This window comes from Bufo gargarizans, chromosome 3 (assembly GCF_014858855.1).
Source record: "Bufo gargarizans isolate SCDJY-AF-19 chromosome 3, ASM1485885v1, whole genome shotgun sequence".
Lineage (NCBI taxonomy): Eukaryota > Metazoa > Chordata > Amphibia > Anura > Bufonidae > Bufo > Bufo gargarizans.
The window spans coordinates 502,306,597-502,329,433 of record NC_058082.1 but is presented as its reverse complement, the minus strand read 5'-3'; the positions used below and the strand labels follow the sequence as shown (position 1 = coordinate 502,329,433).

At 44.8% G+C, this 22,837-nt stretch overlaps 1 protein-coding gene across 1 annotated transcript in view; it reads left to right on the top strand.

Annotated features, from left to right (window-relative positions):
- VTN (vitronectin) overlaps positions 1 to 22,837 on the top strand; it is a 35,948-nt gene that overhangs the window by 11,955 nt on the left and 1,156 nt on the right. Inside the window, exons 5-7 of the mRNA XM_044283902.1 lie at positions 13,130 to 13,286; positions 17,525 to 17,677; positions 18,723 to 19,010. Of these exons, the coding sequence (XP_044139837.1) occupies positions 13,130 to 13,286; positions 17,525 to 17,677; positions 18,723 to 19,010 (598 nt within the window). The remainder of the gene's footprint in view (positions 1 to 13,129; positions 13,287 to 17,524; positions 17,678 to 18,722; positions 19,011 to 22,837) is intronic.

The window sequence follows — 22,837 nt, the reverse complement described above, 5'->3', positions numbered from 1 at the left end:
GACTCCAGCACAGGCCAGAGAGTAGATAGGCCAAGATACTCTTTCAGCCAATACTCCGGCCCTGGTAACTCCCCCTGTTTCACCCATGCCGCCACATACTTTAGCTGGCCGGCCAGATAGTAAAGAAAAAAATCGGGTAAAGCAGCCCCCCCCCCCTTGTCTTAGTCCTTTGTAGCACTTTCAATGAGAGCTTCCGTCTAGCCTTGCCCCAAACAAAAGCCGCCACTATTGAATGTAGTCTGTCAAAAAAGGCCTTAGATACCGGGGCGCATGCGTGCGACAGGAGATACAGACCCTTGGGGAGCAGAATCATTTTAACTAGATTTAGTCTCCCCATCACCGAAATCGGCAATGCCTTCCACGTTTTAAATTTGTCAATGAATAATGACTCTATTGGGTCAATATTTCTTACCACAGACGCGCAAGGGTCCCTTGTGATCACGATGCCAAGGTACTTAAACTGATCCACCACCGGTAAGTTATGTATGCACTCCGGCCAGTTGTGGTCCCAGAGAGGCATAATAGCCGATTTCGTCCAGTTTATGTGCAAGCCCGAGTATATGCCAAACCTCTCTATTACCTCAATAGCTCTGGGGAGGGTCCGCTCAGGCTCGGCCATAAACAGGAGGAGATCGTCCGCATACAGGCCTATCTTCTCCACCCTATCTCCCTTTGCGACCCCTATAAAAGACTCATCCTGCCTAATACGCAAGGATAAGTGCTCGATCACTACCGCAAATAGGAGGGGGGAAAGGGGGCAGCCCTGCCTAGTGCCTCTTTGCAAAGTAAATGAGTCCGACTGGGTTCCATTTACTAATATATTCGCCATAGGTCTCTGGTACAGAATCTCAACCCACCGCAAAAACCCCGGTCCAAACCCAAATTCTCGAAGGATCCGCAAGAGGTAAGGCCACTCCACAGAATCAAAGGCCTTGGCCGTGTCAAGAGATGCCAGAGCCCATTCACAACCCTCCGCCACCCCTACCTGAGCGATAATCTGAGCCCTTCTGATATTGTCAGAGGTGGTCCTCCCCGGCATGAATCCTGCTTGGTCCTGATGAACTATAGACGTGACCACCCCATTCAGACGGGAGGCCAGTATCCTAGTCAATATTTTGTAATCTAAATTTAGTAGTGAAATTGGCCTGTAGGAGCCACACGCAGTTGGATCTTTATCCGGCTTTAATATGACAACAATAGTCGCATCATACAAAGTCTCGGGTAACTGATGTCGCTGAAATGATGCCAAGTATAATTTAAGGAGTTGAGGACTGAGGATCTCACTATACCGTGAGTAAACTTCTATCGGGATCCCGTCAGGTCCTGGCGCCTTCCCAACAGGGAGATCACGAATAGCCATCTGAATTTCTTCCAGGGAGATATCCCTGTCTAATAGAGCTACATCCGCCGCACCAAGCTTGGGGTGGTCCACCTCTGCAACATAGTCATTCAATTCCCCCTCCGTATAGTGTGCTGCTGAACTATACAGTGACTTATAAAACTGCTTGAATCCCTCAAGTATTCCCTCCACAGACTCTACCAGCTGACCCTCTGGGTCCAGAATCCGTAATACTGGGGGAGACGACTGATTGGTCCTAGCGATTTGAGCCAGAAGCCTACCCGCTCTATCTCCCGCTTCAAATGACTGCTGCTTCATAAAAAATATTTTATGTTCACTCTTCTCCTTAACCACTTAAGGACCACAGGTTTATACCCCCCTAGTGACCAGGCCCTTTTTTACAAATCGGCACTCCACAACTTTAGCGGTTTATTGCTCGGTCATGCAACTTACCACCCAAATGAATTTTACCTCCTTTTCTTCTCACTAATAGAGCTTTCATTTGGTGGTATTTCATTGCCGCTGACATTTTTACTTTTTTTGTTATTAATCGAAATTTAACGATTTTTTTGCAAAAAAATGACATTTTTCACTTTCAGCTGTAAAATTTTGCAAAAAAAACGACATCCATATATACATTTTTCGCCAAATTTATTGTTCTACATGTCTTTGATAAAAAAAAAATGTTTGGGCAAAAAAAAAATGGTTTGGGTAAAAGTTATAGCATTTACAAACTATGGTACAAAAATGTGAATTTCCGCTTTTTGAAACAGCTCTGACTTTCTGAGCACCTGTCATGATTCCTGAGGTTCTACAATGCCCAGACAGTAGAAAACCCCCACAAATGACCCCATTTCGGAAAGTAGACACCCTAAGGTATTCGCTGATGGGCATAGTGAGTTCATAGAACTTTTTATTTTTTGTCACAAGTTAGCGGAAAATGATGATGATTTTATTTTTTTTATTTTTTCTTACAAAGTCTCATATTCCACTAACTTGCGACAAAAAATAAAAAATTCTAAAAACTTGCCATGCCCCTCACGGAATACCTTGGGGTGTCTTCTTTCCAAAATGGGGTCACTTGTGGGGTAGTTATACTGCCCTGGCAATTTAGGGGCCCAAATGTGTGAGAAGAACTTTGCAATCAAAATGTGTAAAAAATGACCGGTGAAATCCGAAAGGTGCACTTTGGAATATGTGCCCCTTTGCCCACCTTGGCAGCAAAAAAGTGTGACACATCTGGTATCGCCGTACTCAGGAGAAGTTGGGGAATGTGTTTTGGGGTGTCATTTTACATATACCCATGCTGGGTGAGAAAAATATCTTGGTCAAATGCCAACTTTGTATAAAAAAATGGGAAAAGTTGTCTTTTGCCAAGATATTTCTCTCACCCAGCATGGGTATATGTAAAATGACACCCCAAAACACATTCCCCAACTTCTCCTGAGTACGGCGATACCAGATGTGTCACACTTTTTTGCTGCCAAGGTGGGCAAAGGGGCACATATTCCAAAGTGCACCTTTCAGATTTTGCAGGCCATTTTTTACACATTTTGATTGCAAGGTACTTCTCACACATTTGGGCCCCTAAATTGCCAGGGCAGTATAACTACGCCACAAGTGACCCCATTTTGGAAAGAAGACACCCCAAGGTATTCCGTGAGGGGCATGGCGAGTTCCTAGAATTTTTTATTTTTTGTCACAAGTTAGCGGAAAATGATGATTTTTTTTTTTCTCTCTTTTTTCCTTACAAAGTCTCATATTCCACTAACTTGCGACAAAAAATAAAAAATTCTAGGAACTCGCCATGCCCCTCACGGAATACCTTTGGGTGTCTTCTTTCCAAAATGGGGTCACTTGTGGCGTAGTTATACTGCCCTGGCAATTTAGGGGCCCAAATGTGTGAGAAGTACTTTGCAATCAAAATCTGTAAAAAATGACCGGTGAAATCCGAAAGGTGCACTTTGGAATATGTGCCCCTTTGCCCACCTTGGCATCAAAAAAGTGTCACACATCTGGTATCGCCGTACTCAGGAGAAGTTGGGGAATGTGTTTTGGGGTGTCATTTTACATATACCCATGCTGGGTGAGAGAAATATCTTGGCAAAAGACAACTTTTCCCATTTTTTTATACAAAGTTGGCATTTGACCAAGATATTTTTCTCACCCAGCATGGGTATATGTAAAATGACACCCCAAAACACATTCCCCAACTTCTCCTGAGTACGGCGATACCACATGTGTGACACTTTTTTGCTGCCAAGGTGGGCAAAGGGGCACATATTCCAAAGTGCACCTTTCGGATTTTGCAGGGCATTTTTTACAGATTTTGATTGCAAAGTACTTCTCACACATTTGGGCCCCTAAATTGCCAGGGCAGTATAACTACGCCACAAGTGACCCCATTTTGGAAAGAAGACACCCCAAGGTATTCCGTGAGGGGCATGGCGAGTTCCTAGAATTTTTTATTTTTTGTCGCAAGTTAGTGGAATATGAGACTTTGTAAGGAAAAAAAAAAGAAAAATCATCATTTTCCGCTAACTTGTGACAAAAATTAAAACATTCTAGGAACTCGCCGTGCCCCTCACGGAATACCTTGGGGTGTCTTCTTTCCAAAATGGGGTCACTTGTGGCGTAGTTATACTGCCCTGGCAATTTAGGGGCCCAAATGTGTAAGAAGTACCTTGCAATCAAAATGTGTAAAAAATGGCCGGGGAAATCCGAAAGGTGCACTTTGGAATATGTGCCCCTTTGCCCACCTTGGCAGCAAAAAAGTGTGACACATCTGGTATCGCTGTACTCAGGAGAAGTTGGGGAATGTGTTTTGGGGTGTCATTTTACATATACCCATGCTGGGTGAGAGAAATATCTTGGCAAAAGACAACTTTTCCCATTTTTTTTATACAAAGTTGGCATTTGACCAAGATATTTCTCTCACCCAGCATGGGTATATGTAAAATGACACCCCAAAACACATTCCCCAACTTCTCCTGAGTACGGCGATACCACATGTGTGACACTTTTTTGCAGCCTAGATGCGCAAAGGGGCCCAAATTCCTTTTAGGAGGGCATTTTTAGACATTTGGATCCCAGACTTCTTCTCACACTTTCGGGCCCCTAAAAAGCCAGGGCAGTATAAATACCCCACATGTGACCCCACTTTGGAAAGAAGACACCCCAAGGTATTCAATGAGGGGCCTGGCAAGTTCCTAGAATTTTTTATTTTTTTTGCATAAGTTAGCGGATATTGATTTTTTTTTTGTTTTTTTCTCACAAAGTCTCACTTTCCGCTAACTTAGGACAAAAATGTCAATCTTTCATGGACTCAATACGCCCCTCACGGAATACCTTGGGGTGTCTTCTTTCCGAAATGGGGTCACATGTGGGGTATTTATACTGCCCTGGCTTTTTAGGGGCCCTAAAGCGTGAGAAGTCTGGAATATAAATGTCTAAAAATGTTTACGCATTTGGATTCCGTGAGGGGTATGGTGCGTCCATGTGAGATTTTATTTTTTGACACAAGTTAGTGGAATATGAGACTTAGTAAGAAAAAACAAAAACAAAAACAAACAAAAAATTTCCGCTAACTTGTGCCAAAAAAAATGTCTGAATGGAGCCTTACCAGGGGGGGGGTGATCAATGACAGGGGGGTGATCAATGACAGGGGGGTGATCACCCATATAGACTCCCTGATCACCCCCCTGTCATTGATCACCCCCCTGTAAGGCTCCATTCAGACATCCGCATGATTTTTTACGGATCCATGGATACATGGATCGGATCCACAGAAAGCATGCGGACGTCTGAATGGAGCCTTACAGGGGGGTTATCAATGACAGGGGTGATCAGGGTAATCAGGGTGATCACCCCCCTGTCACTGATCACCCCCCCTGTAAGGCTCCATTCAGACATCCGCATGATTTTTTACGGATCCATGGATACATGGATCGGATCCATAAAACGCATGCGGACGTCTGAATGGAGCCTTACAGGGGGGTTATCAATGACAGGGGGTGATCAGGGTAATCACCCCCCTGTCACTGATCACCCCCCTGTAAGGCTCCATTCAGACATCCGCATGATTTTTTACGGATCCATGGATACATGGATCGGATCCACAAAACGCATGCTGACGTCTGAATGGAGCCTTACAGGGGGGTTATCAATGACAGGGGGGTGATCAGGGAGTGTATATGGGTGATCACCCGCCTGTCATTGATCACCCCCTGTAAGGCTCCATTCAGACGTCCGCATGTGTTTTGCGGATCCGATCCATGTATCCATGGATCCGTAAAAATCATGCGGACGTCTGAATGGAGCCTTACAGGGCAGTGATCAATGACAGGGGGGTGATCAGTGACAGGGGGGTGATCAGGGAGTCTATATGGGTGATCACCCCCCTGTCATTGATCACCCGCCTGTCATTGATCACCCCCCTGTAAGGCTCCATTCAGACGTCCGTATGATTTTTTACGGATACATGGATCGGATCCACAAAACGCATGCGGACGTCTGAATGGAGCCTTACAGGGGGGTTATCAATGACAGGGGGTGATCAGGGTAATCAGGGTGATCACCCCCCTGTCACTGATCACCCCCCCTGTAAGGCTCCATTCAGACATCCGCCTGATTTTTTACGGATCCATGGATACATGGATCGGATCCACAAAACGCATGCGGATGTCTGAATGGAGCCTTACAGGGGGGTTATCAATGACAGGGGTGATCAGGGAGTGTATATGGGTGATCACCCGCCTGTCATTGATCACCCCCCTGTAAGGCTCCATTCAGACGTCCGTATGCTTTTTGCGGATCCGATCCATGTATCTGTGGATCCGTAAAAATCATACGGACGTCTGAACGGAGCCTGACAGGGGGGTGATCAATGACAGGGCGGTGATCAATGACAGGGGGGTGATCAGGGAGTTTATATGGGGTGATCATGGGTGATCAGGGGTTTATAAGGGGTTAATAAGTGACGGGGGGGTGTAGTGTAGTGTAGTGTGGTGTTTGGTGCGACTGTACTGACCTACCTGAGTCCTCTGGTGGTCGATCCTAACAAAAGGGACCACCAGAGGACCAGGTAGGAGGTATATTAGACGCTGTTATGAAAACAGCGTCTAATATACCTGTTAGGGGTTAAAAAATTCGGATCTCCAGCCTGCCAGCGAGCGATCGCCGCTGGCAGGCTGGAGATCCACTCGCTTACCTTCCGTTCCTGTGAGCGCGCGCGCCTGTGTGCGCGCGTTCACAGGAAATCTCGGCTCACGCGAGATGACGCCAATCGGCGTTAGCGTAGCCTGGGAGCGCCGCGGAGATGACGCCTTTCGGCGTTAGCGTGGCGCCAAGTGGTTAAGGTACAGCATATACGACCTACCCTTAGTCATCCACTCCAGCCTATTACTCTCCGTGGGGTCAGCACAAAAAAGGGCCTCAGCCTCCCTACATTTAGTATGCAAATCCAATTCCTGGCGAGCCGAGTCCCTCTTAACAAATGATATTGAAGACTTCAAACAGCCCCTCAGGTAGGCCTTCAGGGTGTCCCACAACAGTAATGCTTCTGTCTCTTCCCCCTGTGCACCTAAAAAAACTACCAGCTGGTCAGGAATCCTATCGTTTTGAGTCAGAAGGGAAAGCCAAAAGGGATGAATTCTCATCTTTCCCCCACCAGAGGTAGCCCCAGGGATGTTAAAACGTGCCACAACCGCAGCATGATCTGAGGGGCCCCGCGGCTCATAAGTAATATCTATTACATCCGTATATACAGCAGCGTTACCAAAAATGTAGTCAATTCTCGAAAGCGCCCCCCTAGCGGGAGTGAAACAGGAGTACTCCCTCAGTCGCAGGTTTCTAAGTCTCCACAAGTCCACCCATCCTAGTTCTGTCGTAACTCTAAACAGTGTCGTCACCGAGTGAACCCCAGTTCCTCCCTCACCAGTCGCTCTATATCTATCTAGCTCTTCCTGCATGACCATGTTGAAGTCATACAGAGCAGTCGGGCAGTGGGATATTGTGCCGCAAACCCCAAAATCACTTGAAGAAGTGAAAGACTAGCCGGAGGAGGATTATACAGGTTAATAATAACATACGGGATGTGGTTAATAAAGCCATACACTAATAAATATTGACCCTCCGGATCAACAACACATTTCTGCGGCTCCCAAAGGAGTCCTTTACGCACTAGTAAAGCCGTTCCTCTAGAATTCGATGTGCCATATGACTGAAGTGACCACTGCACCCATTGTTTAGCAATTCTGTGCCCAGTGTCAGCCGTCAGATGAGTCTCCTGAAGTCCTAGAACGTGAGGGCAATAACGTCTCACATGCGAAAATACCGCTATCCTCTTGTGCGGTGCGCCCAAGCCTCTCACGTTCCAGGACATCACCACTAAAGATCCCATGATACAATCAGGAAGCTATCCCTCCAGTAGCGCAGGATGCCAACCAGTGAGCGAAGAGAAACCCTGCTCAGTCTATTAGCTCGCCTCCTACCCACACTCTCAGTGTAAAAAAGATGTGTCCATGTCTTCAGTATTCTAATAAACATATAACCTAACAGGTGAACAACTAACACCACTAACCATACAACCAGTACATATACCATAGTGTCAGTTATGTGGCAATGAATTCGGGGACCAGTACGGGAGGAAAGTTGTTATACCCGTACAGGTAGCCGACTATTCCCCATTCAATGCAGATGATAAAGCTGCAGGTGCAATCTAACCTCAATAAATGCATGCATGCTTATCCAGCCCCTCAGGACTCATTTTCCCCCACATATCTGGATCAAAGGCCTCAGAGATCTTAAAGCCCGCAAAGCAGCATAACACATATAGGTAAGGCTTTAGATTGCACCGTTAAACAAGATAACATTAACTGAATGGCAAGGCGCCCGTGTCGTGCATACCAGGGGCCCAGCAATACTTGCATCTTAGAAGTGAAGTCCCATATCAGTGCGGCCTAGGACGCCTAGCGACCCAGTCCTCAGCTTCCTTCAGATCAGTGAAAAATATAGGCCGGTCTCCATCCACCACACGAAGGCGCGCCGGGTAGGCCATCGAGTACTGCAAGTTCAGTTCTCTGAGGCGCCTCTTGACCGATACGAAGGTGGCCCTCTTCTTCTGTAAATCCGCAGAGAAATCCGGGAAAAGTGACACATTAACGTTGTCATGCGAAATTGCCCCTTTGCTCCTTGCTTGACTGAGGATTAGATCACGATCCTTCCAATTCAGCAATCTGGCTAGTAGAGGCCTCGGCGGTGCGCCCGGCGGCGGTGGTCTGGCCGGGACCCTGTGCGCCCTTTCTACTGCATAGGCCACGGAAAACGCAGCATTGGGGAATTGGGCCTTGAACCACGTCTCCAGGAAGCCAGCCGGGTCTCTCCCCTCCGCCCTTTCTGGCAGCCCCAGGATCCGCACGTTGTTGCGTCGCGCCCGGTTCTCCAGGTCATCGCACTTCTGCCTCCATAACCCGACAGCTCTCTCCACCTCCGTCAGTCTCGAGTCCAACGGCCTCGTGTAGTCCTCCAGCTCCGACACTCGATCCTCCGTTTGCTTGACCCTCTCCCTCAGCTGCTGCACGTCTTGTCTCAGCAGACCCAGGTCAACGCGCACCTCCTCAATCTTGCAGGTAAAGGAGGATTGGCATGATGATATCGCCGTAAGCAGCTGTTCAGACACCGCTTTCACGGTGATCTCAGGTTCCCCAGCATCATCAGGCTCCATCTGCTGTGCGGCCTGCCCGCGCGTCACCGCTGCACGTGGAGTAGCGGGAGCTGCGGCGCCATGTTGGTTCTCCTGGCGGGCATACTCTTTGAGCTTATCCGCCGCGGACTGTGCCTTGCTGGGCCCCATATCTTGGTGCCTGGGCTTCCTCCTTCTCCTCTGCACTTGCCACTCCGAGTTTGAAGAATGCAGCTTGACAGGATTAGTCAGGATAGGATTCAGGGAACGGAGCCGCTCTCAAGTGCGTGCGCTCATGTCGGCAGTTAGCCACGCCCCCCGCGGCTCCTCCTTTATTAAGTGGGTAAAGCCGCTATATGTTGCCCCTAGGGCTAGGATGAGTCAACCTTATTTCCATTGGGAAGAGGCACACCTCAAGGTTGTCCTCTTTCACCATTGCTCTGGCGATTGAGCCCTTGGCTGCCATTCTCGGTCTTCTACAGTAATTACTAGATTTAAATATGGGACCCATGAGGAAAGAGTATCACTATATGCTCATGATCTTTTGTTGTTTGTAGATGATCTTCCTCGCTCAATCCCTAGTATTATGGACAAAATAACATGGTCTTAAAAGGCAGGAAATGCTCAACCCCAAATGCACACATTTTACCATCTGATGTAGGATGTCTCTGTGGCACTTGTGGTCTGCTGCGGGCATCCGCCACTGTATGCATTTTTTGCTGGGGTTTGCCCCTAGCAACAGACCACAAGCGAAGTATCTGCTCCCCGAGCATAAATGCACAACTGCATTTGGGGTTGCTTATTTCTTGCCACGTATTTAAATCGTATATTTATATGTGGAGGTGTATAAACTCCAATCTAAATGCACCTTGATTACCATCTATAGGCAGCATTTAGGTGCACCTGTGAGGCCTGCAACATATCAGCCAACCATGGGTGGGACTCTAAGCCTCCTCCCTCCTCCCTCCTCCCATTGTATGTGTGGTTAGTCACACTGGAGGGAACTGGGAGCTGGTTGCTGTGAGTCGGACCTTACACTGCTGTAATTTGCCCACTGGCTCCTGGTACTAACCATACGGTACAGGTAGGTTTAGCGTTAGGTCCCATGCCACTTGAGAAACCTTGGCGTGGTGCGCGGGATTAGGTATGTCATTAATATAAGGATATACTGGCTAAAGTCTCCTTTTTAACATCAGTGTGAGGGTTTAGTCAGATGTTACTGTTTGCATCCACCACAGTAGTGTACCTATTCTTGTAACTATTGAGTCTATGAGAATAGCAATCTAATGATTTCATGCTATAGTTCCCTATGAGAACTATAAAAAAGTGTAAAAATAAAAAGTTTTTAAAAACAAAAAGATTAATAAAAAAACATAAAAATTCTAATCACCCCCCTTTTCCCAAAATAAAAATAAAAGAACAAAAAAAATACACATGATGGGTGTCGCGATGTACGAAAACGCCCATAGTATAAAAATATTAAAATATATTCCCCATATGGCAAACAGCAAAATGGAAAAAAGCGTCCAAATGGCTGATTCACCGTTTTTGGTCGCTTCATTTTCTACAAAAAAATCAATAAAAAGTGATCAAAAAAAAATACACACCCCAGAATGGTATCAGTGAAAAGTTCAGATCGCCCCACAAAATGAGCCCCCATACAGCTCTGTACACATAATTACAAAAAATGATAGAGGTCAAACTATGGCGACATCAAAATGCAAGAAAAACTATACATATAAGGTATCACCGGATTTGTACTGACCTGTAGAATAAAAGAAATTGGTCAGTTTTATCGTACATCGAACGTCATAAATAAAAAACCTGTAAAACTGTGGTGGAATTGCTTTTTTGTTGGCAATTTCACCCCATTTGGAATTTTTTTCCCGCTTCCCACTACATCATATGCAATATTAAATGGTGGCGTTGGAAAGTACAACTTGTCCCGCAGAAATCAAGCCCTTATATGGCTATGTGAACAGACAAATAAAAAAGTTATGGCTCTGGGAAGGCAGGGAGCGCAAAATGAAAAGGCAAAAAACAAAAACCTTCAGGGGTGAAAGGGTTAAAACGGATTCAATCCTTTGACAAAGCTTAGTTTTCTCTGTATCGCCATATTCTGACAGCCATACATTTTTACATTTTCTATCTACAGAACTGTATGAGAGCTTGTTTTTCAATGATACATGTTGGGGAACATTTGACTTTTTGATTACCTTTTTATTACATTTTTTGTGGAGATTAGGGCACTTTCACACTAGCGTTTTTCTTTTCCGGCATAGAGTTCCGTCACAGGGGCTCTATACCGGAAAAGAACTGATCAGGCATATCCCCATGCATTCTGAATGGAGAGTAATCCGTTCAGTTTGCATCAGGATGTCTTCAGTTCAGTCGTTTTGACTGATCAGGCAAAAGAGAAAACCGTAGCATGCTACGGTTTTTTCTCCGGCGAAAAAAACTGAAGACATGCCTGAACGCCGGATCCGGCATTTTTTCCCATAGGAATGTATTAGCGCCGGATCCGGCATTCAGAATACCGGAATGCCGGATCCGTCGTTCCGGCATGCGCATGCGCAGATCGGTAAAAATGCGAAAAATGTACAAGACGGATCCGTCGGTCCGCATGACAAGCGGAGAGACGGATCCGTCCTTGCAATGCATTTGTGAGACGGATCTGCATCCGGATCCGTCTCACAAATGCTTTCAGGCAGCAGCAGATCGGCGGATCCGGCGGCCAGTTCCGACGACGGAACTGCCCGCCGGATCACATTGCCGCAAGTGTGAAAGTAGCCTAAGGTGACCAATAAATGGTAAATCGCACGTTTTTACTTTTCGAAAAAGCATACATCATGCAGAAGAATATTTTAAGTTCACATATGGTGATACACGTTATGTTTAATTTTTTTCTTGTTTATTTTCCTATGTAAAATTGCAAAAAGGGGGGTGTGATTTGGGTTTTCATTACTTTTGTGTTTTTTACAATTTGTTAAAACTTTTTATTTATTTATTTTTGCCTGTAATTTTTAGTCCCCTTAGGGGACATGAACATGCAGTCTTTTGGTCGCTTGTCCCATAGACTGCAAAAGAATACTATTGCGATCTATGGCATTATAACACTCGAGGTGTGGCTTCTCAAGCAGTTAGCCATGACAGGCCTGGGAACTTTTCCAAGGCCCCAGGCTGTCACGGCAACTGATTGGAGTCCAAAAATTTAGACAGAGGGAGCCCCCTCCCTCTCTCTAAGCCCACAGATGCCTTGGTCAACATTGATGACAGCATCTAAGTTGACAAAATGACTGTGTGTGTCATCACCGATCCCAGTTATTGTGGCCGGGTGTCGGACGTCAGCTCCATTCACACTGCACTGCTCCACAACGTTCTGTACGTCATAGTACATATAAGGATTAATATCCCTAAGTCTTTTTCCATCCCAGTTTTACCAAGTGTTTTCCTAGTTAGTAATGTATGTATTTTCCTCTTCCTAGTGCATGTCCTTACATTTACTGGTGTCAAATTTCCTTTGCCACCTCTCTGCCCAAGCCTCCTACTTATACAGATCCATCCATGATATAATACTGGCCCCTCTAACATAGATTAGTATGCACTGTGTATGGCCAGGTTTAGGCCGCTTCTTTTCATATAAATAATCCTGTTGGCTTCTTTCACACTTCCGTTAGTAGTTCCATAGTAGCTCTCTGGATCCGGCCCCTTTGACTATAAAGGGGTCTGGTGGCGATCCAGCCGCTACCCGTGCAGCAGTTTTTGTCCGGCTGAATCCCAGCATATTTTCCGGGTAGTGGCCATATCTCCCCCAGACCCTATTATAGTCAAAGGGGCTGGTGGGCATTCCAGTAACATCCGGCAATGCCGGATCCAAAGAACTCTGCCGTAACAGCCTGCCGGAACTCCTAAAGGAAGTGTGAAACTAGCCTACAAAATTTTGTACAACACAGTACAGAGAAGACACCGGGGCAAAACAGTAGTGAAGTTTTCTTATCTTTACTCAAATACAGATCTATCTTCATTAAAACATGTCTTAATATAATGCTTTTTCCTATATGTTAAACTACTGAAGGACCACATAGTCTTATCTCCACCTGATTTCATAGGGTACACAATATTGGCGGTTTTCTGATGGAACCATGGACTCTGGATACCCACGTGCCATTGACGATGGATTTTCAAACATTCCAGACGATATCGATGCTGCCTTTTCTCTTCCAGCCAGTGATTATCAGGGCACTGAAAAAGCATACTTCTTCAAAGGTAATGGTCATCAATACCAAGATACTCTTGGTACACTTTTGTGTTTGGCTCATAAATGCCACATATACTGCATGTGTGAGTCCATCCAAAATCATATAAAAAAAATAAAAAAAGACACAAAATATATAATTATCTTTACGGATGGTGGCATGTACGCTGCTGCAGCCAATCACTGGACATAGCAGCGATGTGTCCCCAAGCAGCATATGACCCAGCAGTGATGTGCTGCATGGGGACACATCACCTTGAGCCCAGTGATTGGCTCTAGTGGCGCACATGACCCCATCTCTGCAGGAAGTTGCCAGGCAGGAAAGTATCTATCTCTTCACAGGTCCCGCTGGGTGGTTAGTGGATGGGGAAATATAAAAAGGAAAATTCTGGGCTACCCTTTTAAAGAGGTTGTCTCATCTGAGACATTGGTGGCATATCGCTAGGATATGCTACCAATTTTAGATAGGTGCGGCTCCCACCTCTGGGAGCAACAACTATCTCCAAGTTAGCAGAGAGCAGCCATGTATGATTATTTCGATGGAACGCCCGAAAATAGACAAGTTCACTAAGCTATTTTCGGAACTCCTATAGAAATTAATGGAAAGCATGCTACACATGGGGCCTGTTTGGGAGATAGGTGAGGGTCCCAGAAGTGGGATCCCCCACTTATGTGACTTTTATAGCATATCCTAGCAAGTTGTATATATAATCCCACCATTTTGGGGTACCTCAACTGTATTGTATAACTTTTAGATATAACGCAATTTTGACATTGTTTTTAGGATTTTGTTTTTGCACTTTCCACTGCATGGTAAAAATGACATGTTAACTTTATTCTGCAAGTCAGTAAGGTTATTGAGATACCAAATTTATATGGTTTTTGTTATGTTTTACAGCTTTTAAAAGAAAAATAATTGTTTGCTTTTTGTTAATATCTATCATGTATATTAAAAAAATTTTTTAACTATGTTTAAAAACATTAACTTTTGTTAACATTTTTAGCCTTCCCCTTAGGGGACCTAAACCTTTGATTGCTTATACTCCTGTATTACAGTGCTGTCACGGTCCCTCCTGTGAGAGAGGTGAGAAGATTGTATAGACTTGCTGCACATGAGGCTATCTGACAGGTCTCTCTGTTTTCCTCTATGTATGTTGTTGTTTGGCAGGATCTCACCTCTTCTCAGGTGCAGCTCGTTATCAGTGATGAGGATCTATTTAGATCCGCCTCACACTGCTGACCATGCGGTTGATAGTTTCTGCTTGGAGTTGCTAGTGCTGGTTTGTCTTGGATCTCCTGTTTCTTCATACATCTCTAATCTAAGTACTTGTTGCCTTCGCTGTTTCTTATTATCTGGTGTGTGTTGTTTCTAGGCCACAGGGAGACACAGGTTCCTTCATTCTGGAAGGAACCAGCAGTCTCATCCCCTGCTACCTATCCTAGGGCTCGTCAGTTTTAGCAGGGCTTTAGGTATCCGGTGTATGAGTTTTTCCAACATCAGGATCTGCTCATTCTGGCAGGAGTTAGGGAAAGGCCTAGGGATTACTAGGTGGTCACCATCCCTCTTCCTTATCTTTTAAGGCCTAGATTGTTGTCTATTCATTGTGGTGTGTATTTGGTGTTTATCCTTCCCCTTAACCTGTGACATTATCAACTGCCTAAACAGTTATCCTTTGTCAGTGCAGCTATGGATACTGTTTCTGCACTGGTCGATTGTATGCAGGGGCTGTCTTTGGAGGTGGCTAACTTCCGCACGGCCGTTGCACAGTTTCAGAGACCACAGGCGGTGGGTTCCTGCAGCGGGAACCAGCCCTTCAATGAACCAAAGGTTGCTCTCCCGGATAGATTTTCCGGGGGAAGTGACAACTTTGTTCGGTTAAGGGAATCGTGCAAATTATATTGCAGACTGCGTCCTAGTTCTTCTGGGGACGATAGTCAGAGAGTGGGGATTATTATTTTGTTGCTGAAAGGTGACTCTCAGTCTTGGGCTTTCTCTTTGCCGACTGGTTCACAATCCCTCCGGTCGGTAGATTAATTTTTCAGAGCTCTGGGACTTATCTACGATGACCCAGATCGGGTTTCCCTGACCGAATCTAAGTTGCTTTGCTTGCAGCAGGGAGAGCATTCAGTTGAGTCCTATTGCGCTGAATTTAGGAGGTGGGCTCTCCATAGCCAATTTTGTCAAGGACTGTCTGAGAACCTCAAGGACGCCATGGCAGAGTCATTGGAGGTGGTCATGTCTCTGGCGGTGCATATTGATAGACGCCTGAGGGAGAGATCTAAAGTTCCTCTTGCTCGGGACGCATTATCATACAGGGAAGCGGTCTCTTCTGACACTCTGGGTAAAGAGACACTCAAGCTTGTGCCTGGTGATGAGCCAATGCAATTGGGTCAGGTCATACCTGGACCAGGTGATAAAAACTTTAGGGTTAAGAAGAGACTTTGCTTTTTCTGTGGCCAAGGAGGACATTTTTCGCCTAAAGCTGGGAGATTCTTATATTGAATCCATTTCATGTTTTGTGCTGGAGGGTTTGCCTGCTCCTCTGGTGTTAGGTTTACCATGGTTAACCAAATATAACCCTACTATCGATTGGCAAGCGAGACAGATTCTCGATTGGAGTGATTTCTGCCTTGACAACTGTCTTAGCAAGTCACTTTCTGTTGTAACTACTAAAATATTACCTTCTTTTCTTTCGGATTTTTCTGATGTATTCTCTAAGGATGAATACCAGGAGTTGCCTCCTTATCAGGAGTATGATTTCCCCGTGAACCTTAGCTAGATTGACAAAGTCTCAGTTGTATAATCTTTCTGAACCCGAAGGCGTATGCGAGAGTATATCACCGAGAGTTTGGCTAAAGATCCTATTAGACCATACAAATGACCAATGGCGGTGGGGTTCTTCTTTGTTAAAAAAAAAAAAGGAAGGAACTCTTAGGCCTCTTTCACACGGGCGTCATGTTTTTGGCCCGGATAAGATGCGAGTGCGTCACGGGAAAATGCTGTCTCTCTGTTTTCCTCTATGTATGTTGTTGTTTGGCAGGATCTAACCTCTCCTCAGGTGCCGCTCATTATCAGTGACGAGGCTCTATTTAGATCCGCCTCATACTGCTGAACATGTGATAGTTTCTGCTTGGAGTTGCTAGTGCTGGTTTGTCTTGGATCTCCTACTTCTTCATACATTTCTAAGCTAAGTACTTGTTGCCTATCCGGGGTATGAGTTTTTCCACCATCAGGATCTGCTCATACTGGCAGGAGTTAGGGAAAGACCTAGAAATTATTAGGTGGTCACCATCCCTCTTCCTTAACTTTTGAGGCCTAGATTGCTGTCTATTCGTTGTGGTGTGTATTTGATGTTTTCCCATCTGTGACAAGTGCTCAGTGATTCTGATGTAATAATAGCTGGGACATGGCCAGCCTGAGGGCCTTCACAAGGTCTCTGTGTGCCATGACAAGTACACGGTACCGCACAACTGCATTTGACGGCTGTTGATTGGATATGCTATTATAGCACAGTTATTATTAGGATTGTGTTGTAAGGGTATTTTTAAGTACTGGTTGGCTCTGTCCCCTTTAATTCTGTCCTTTTTTATATTACTTTCTATATTCTGTGTAATGATATTCCTTGTAACGTAGTGAGTTAGGGATAGTTAGATAGCATACCCAAACCCCATTGTGCTGTGAAGGTTCTAAGTGATTTCCTCAGAGACTTGCGTGCTGAACACTGGAGGAGGGTCTGAAAGGTGTAAACATAGTATACACAGACAATTAAGTAGCACTCCATTGAGGAAAATCATCCAGGTAGGCTATATTGATTTGACACACTATCCCTATCTCTTCTATTACCATGGAGTGTCGGCCATGAGCTACAACATGGCGTCTGTTCCCCCCCATCTTGTACTGGGCAGGCCATGTGATTGCTTATTATTTATTCTGTATGTGATTTGTCTGTTTTACCTTATATTAAATCACATTTTTTTTTATCACTAAGACTGTTAAGCCTATATATTCTCAAATCGTGGACTTTGCGTTAAAACAAGGATATGACTTATAACTGGAGCAGCACTCCTGGTACCTGCCTGTGCAGGAAATAAAGGTTAAAGGAGTCAGAGAACCAAAGACGTGGTACCGCATCTCAGCAGACCCCTCAATCTAATGATCAGAAAGTGATTGCATCTCACTATCTGGGATGGGAATAAGCCTTAAATATTTATTTAGCATAATCTATAAATTCATATTTCTTCACTATAGGTAGTCAGTATTGGCAGTATGAATTCAAAAACCAACCCACCATGGAAGAGTGTATGGCTTCATCCCCGTCAGACATGTTCACACGATATGTAATGATCCAATATGACAGCTGGGGACTAGACCTTGACTTTCTCTTTGGAGGATGGTTTAGTGGTAAGTCTGCAAAAATACGGTATACGGTGTTCATGTATGTGTGTGTGTGTGTGTGTGTATATATGTATGTGTGTGTATATATATATATATATATATATATATTTGAGGCAGTATTATTTCAGCATTTTATAATGAATAATCAAGTTAAGGCAGGCGTTCCGGTATTCTTTTCCAGCAGGGGAACAATATACTGGAAGTGCCATAAGTGAAATAGCCAGACCCATGTGGAGGGGGTTATAGATCCCATTCACTATAATAGGGTCCATCATGTTTCTGGCATGCAGCAGTATTTTATCCAGCAGAATGCCAGCATTCATGCCAGAAACCCTTTGGGCCTCATTATAGTGAATAGGATCCCCTGGGCCCCAGCAGTATCCGGGTACACCGGATATGGCAACTCCAGTATTCTGCTCCTCAGCTGCAACTAAATATGAGCACATATTGAAGTTTGGATTCTGATTCTTAAATAAAAAATACCAATGTTTTCACCTTCCCTGGCACTTATGTGACACCCTTGCCTGTTCCTGTGCTGGTCTCTGTACAACCCGGCGTCACATAAAACAATCACCACAGGAGTCTTGGTTGTACAGATGCTGGAATGGGGCCAAGCAAGGTAGCCACATATTGTGCCAGTGTTTTTTTTTATTATTATTATTATTTATTTTTCTGTTTTCCACTGTGAAATCTACAAGCAAATCTGCACCAAAACTCATTTCCAGATTAACCTGTGGATTATTCCATAATTGTGGCAAATATTCTCTACAGCAGTTTCTTTCTTGGTCTGAATTTGGGGCACCTCTGTTTTTATTCCGCTCCTATGTACTATTTCAGCACAAAGCAGCTTCAGTCAACCAGGAAATTCTAGAAAGTGATAAACTGACATATGTAAATGGGTTATCCACCATCAGCCAAAATTAAGTTATAGATTTGTATTAATCATCCTGTAACATTTACAATTTTCATGTAATTTACACACTGGAATCTTTGTATATGTATTAATTTTTTTTATTTTTTTATTACAATGATTCATATATATCGATTTCAGACAGCAATGAAGCTCCCCGCTGTATAAGCAAAGACTGGAAAGGTGTTCCAAATACAATTGATGCTGTGCTGCCAAGCAGATTTTATGTTCCTGAAAAGAAAAAGTCTCCTCTACGTCGCAGTAGAAGACGAAAGACCAACCGAAGAAAGAGCAAAAAAATGGGTAGCTGGTTTGATACATATGACCTTTTCGGCAGTTTTAATTCTGATGAAGATGATCCTGATTGGGTTCCTCCTGAAAGTCCTCCAAAATGCCAGCCAATACAAAGTGTTTACTTCTTTAAAAATGGTGTGTATGATCTTATAGCCGGTGGTTAGATTGGACAATAGGCGTAGTGTAGTTATCAAAAAGGAGTGACCAGTTGACCAAAACAAACTAAAACCCAATGAAGGCAGTGATTTAAAAAAAGTTTTATTGCACTTTTACAGATATTTAAAGGAGATGCCCGAAGCAGGAAAAACAGGTGTTTGCAAATGTTAAATAAAACTTCCTAATGTGCAAAACTTTACAGAAACTTTACACATGGCCCAATTTCACCCACAGTCACGTGGTCCTCGAAGTCTGGAGCTTCTCCTGTAAGTAGAGATTCTCCAACACAGGCTCCCCCTTCCTATGTGTAGGGGACGTGATGAAGGGGGATGGCAGTCTGGCCCAGTTCATTAGCTAGGACAGCCCACTTCTCTGTCATGATACCCCGCATTGAAGCATCTCGGCTTACACAAGAAGCTTCAAACTTCCAGGACAATGTGATTGCTGGTGAAACTGAGGTTCTGTAAATTAGAGTATATTTGTTTCTTTATGTTACATTTGAAAACCTGATGTTTTCCTTGAAACAGATAGTATGGCTATGTTTACATCATTTTGTGGTGTATATTTGCTATATACGTAGAGAAATTTTCTCTATATACAAACACTGAACTTAGCATAGTTTCACAATAGTGTTAAAGTCTTCCAGCAAGCTGTTCCGGCAGAGGTACAGCTTGCCGGAGTCCATCGTGTCTGGCATCAGCGGAAAGGGCCAGAGCACCGCCAGTTATCATTGACTATAATTGAACACGGCTGGTATCTGGCTTGCTTACGGCATAAGTGCCCGACACAGGCCGGACAAAAACTGGTGCATGCAGAGGTTTTTGTCCTGACGAATCCCGACACAGGCTGGATCCCCGCGGGGTCCCATTATAGTCAGGCTGTTCTTCTGTCGGAAGAGGCTGCTAAAAGATTTTAATATGAGTGTGAAATTAGCTTTAGGAACAGAGCTTACGAAAAAATGGTCGTATGGCTTCATACTTAAGAAGCTCTACAAAAACCATGCAGTGCACAAACTTACAAAAAAAATTACCAGACCTCACGCGATCACAATTTTGTATATACTGTATTTTTCGCCGTATAAGACGCACTTTTTCTTCCCCCAAAATGGCAGCGATGTAAAGCGAGCGAGGACTCGGGGAGGGACTGGGAGGAGGAGCTGGGGCCGGCAATAGCGGCGGTGCAGTCACTGTACTAAAGGCCCGCCCCGCCGCTCCGGTGTACTAATAAAATATGTCATATTCAATTAATGGTTATTAAATATGCCCCTTTATGCCTAATAGTACCTTAAATCCTAAGCACATCCGTACAATGCAGGCCGGGCGGGCGGCTGCGTAACTCCCTGATGTCACGTGCCTGCGCCGCCTACTTTATGAATGAAGCAGGCGGCGCAGGCAAGTGACGTCAGTGAGTGACGCGCCGCGCCGGCTGCCCGGCCTGCCGGCATTGTACTGAAGCGCTTAGGATTTAAGGTACTTTTAGGAATAAAGAGGCATATTTAATAACTATTAATTGAATAAGACATATTATATTAGTATACTGGAGCGGCGGGGGATATGTGGATGGCACAGTTATGGGCTGGGAGGGTCTGTGGATGACACATGTATAACAGTGCCATCCACAGATCCCCCCCCTGTAACAGTGCCAGCTACAGATCCCCCTGTAACAGTGAAAGCCACAGATCCCCCCATAACAGTGTCTGTCATCCACAGTTCCCCCATAACAGTGTCCGTCATCCACAGTTCCCCCCATAAGTGTCCGTCATCCACAGTTCCCCCATAAGTGTCCGTCATCCACAGATTCCCCCATAACAGTGTCCGTCATCTACAGATCCCCCCATAACAGTGTCCGTCATCCACAGATCCCCCCATAACAGTGTCTGTCATCCACAGATCCCCAGTAATAGTGCCATCCACAGACCACCTAGTTCCAAACCCACCAAACCCACAGCACACCTTTTGGTTAAAAATATTTTTTTTCTTATTTTCCTCCCCAAAAACCTAGGTGCGTCTTATACGGTACTTTTTATTGTATGTACCAATAAACAGGTTTTGCAAAAAGTGCAAAAAACCATGTAGTGGTGCATAGGCCCTTCTGCCATAAGCATTTAGGCCCTGATTTATCAAGACCAGCGTTTGATACACCGATCTTAATAAGGGCTGCTCTGCTGGAGAAGGCATGTTATTTATGACAATGTGCAGACCTTATCATAAATTATAAGGCTTCTTCGGCAGTCTGTGTGCCAAAATAAAATTTGCAAAAGCTTGGACCTGCTATAGATTTCTTTTATCATTTACGCCAGTTTCTGGAGTAAGTTATGATAAATGTGCCATGGCTGAGGGACCTGCCTACACCTCACCATGGCCTACACCCCACCATCGGGAACTGGCAAGGATGGTTTAAAAATGCCAGTTGCAACTAAAAAAAAGTCACAATGGCATTTTAAAAGTCGCAAAACTGGGGAATAGGGGAATGCTAAATTCCCTCCTAAGGGCGCGTTCACACGCCCCCGCCGTGTTTTTTCGGTCCGCAAAACACGGATGCCGCCCATGTGCGTTCTACAATTTGCGGAATGGGCAACCCATTATAGAAATGCCTATTCTTGTGTGCAATTGCAGACAAGAAAAGGACATGCTCTATATTTTTTGCCGCGGAACGAAACTACGGGTGCGGACAGCATGAATTTTACTGTTTTGCTTGTGTACATAGTGGCCATGTAGCTGTCATGGATGTCCCTATGACGGGTGCCAGGAGATCAGTGAGACTGGCAACACGTGGTTTGATCTGACAGGTTCTTGTGGATCAATTCCTGTCTGTGTTGTTTCTGGTAATGGCCACACCCCTTGCTTCAGGTGTTGCTTATGTGGTCATTTTACCTTCCCTATTTATTGTGGCTTCTCCCACCATGCTGTGCTTTAGCTTCAGCCTTGTGGAGTGCTGGTGTTCGGACCTCGGTGGAGTTCCTGTGCTTCCATAGCCATTTGAAGTTAAGGCCTCAGGCACACGAATAATGGCCGTGTGACCATTAGTCTTTGGGGCTATTCACGTGGCCGTTCTTTTAACGTGGCCGTTTTCATGGTCAGATGGACCCATTGAAATCAATGGGACCCTTTTTAATGGCCGATTGACAGGAGTGCAACCGTCTAACGGCTGTTAAAAAAGGGGTACACTTTACCCAGAAGGGGTTAAAAAAAAAACTAAAAACACCTCATCCACTTGCTTGTGGTGCGGCATATTCTCTTTTTCATTGAGCAGGACATGCCGAAGGATCTGCGATATGCGGGGTGACGTAACCACGTGGGACTGCGCAGTGACGTCATCACGCACCTTCGGCAGGTCCCGTTCAGTGAAGAGATAAGAGACTGCTGCAGCGTGAGCAAGTGGATAAGATGATTTTTTGTTTTTCTTTGTAAAATCAGTAAAAAAAAAACTGTGGTGGTCAATTATGGGGGCATTATTTAAACCATGGGAGAAATTATTTATTATGGGGCCCTACATTGGGGGCATTATTAAAGCTGGGGACATTATAAAAATTATTCCTACACTATGGGGCATTATTTAAGATGGGGGACTACATTGGGGGCATTATAAAAGCTGGGGGCGATAAAAAAAAAAATCATACACTATGGGGACATTAGTTTACCAGGGGGCCTACTTGGGGGACATTATTAAAGCTGGGGGCAGTAAAAAAAAATAAAAAAATTCTACAATACGGGGGACATTATTTTAGCTAGGGGCCCACATGGGGGTATTATTAAATCTGGGGGCACTATAAAAAAATGATTTACACCATGGAAGACATTATTTTA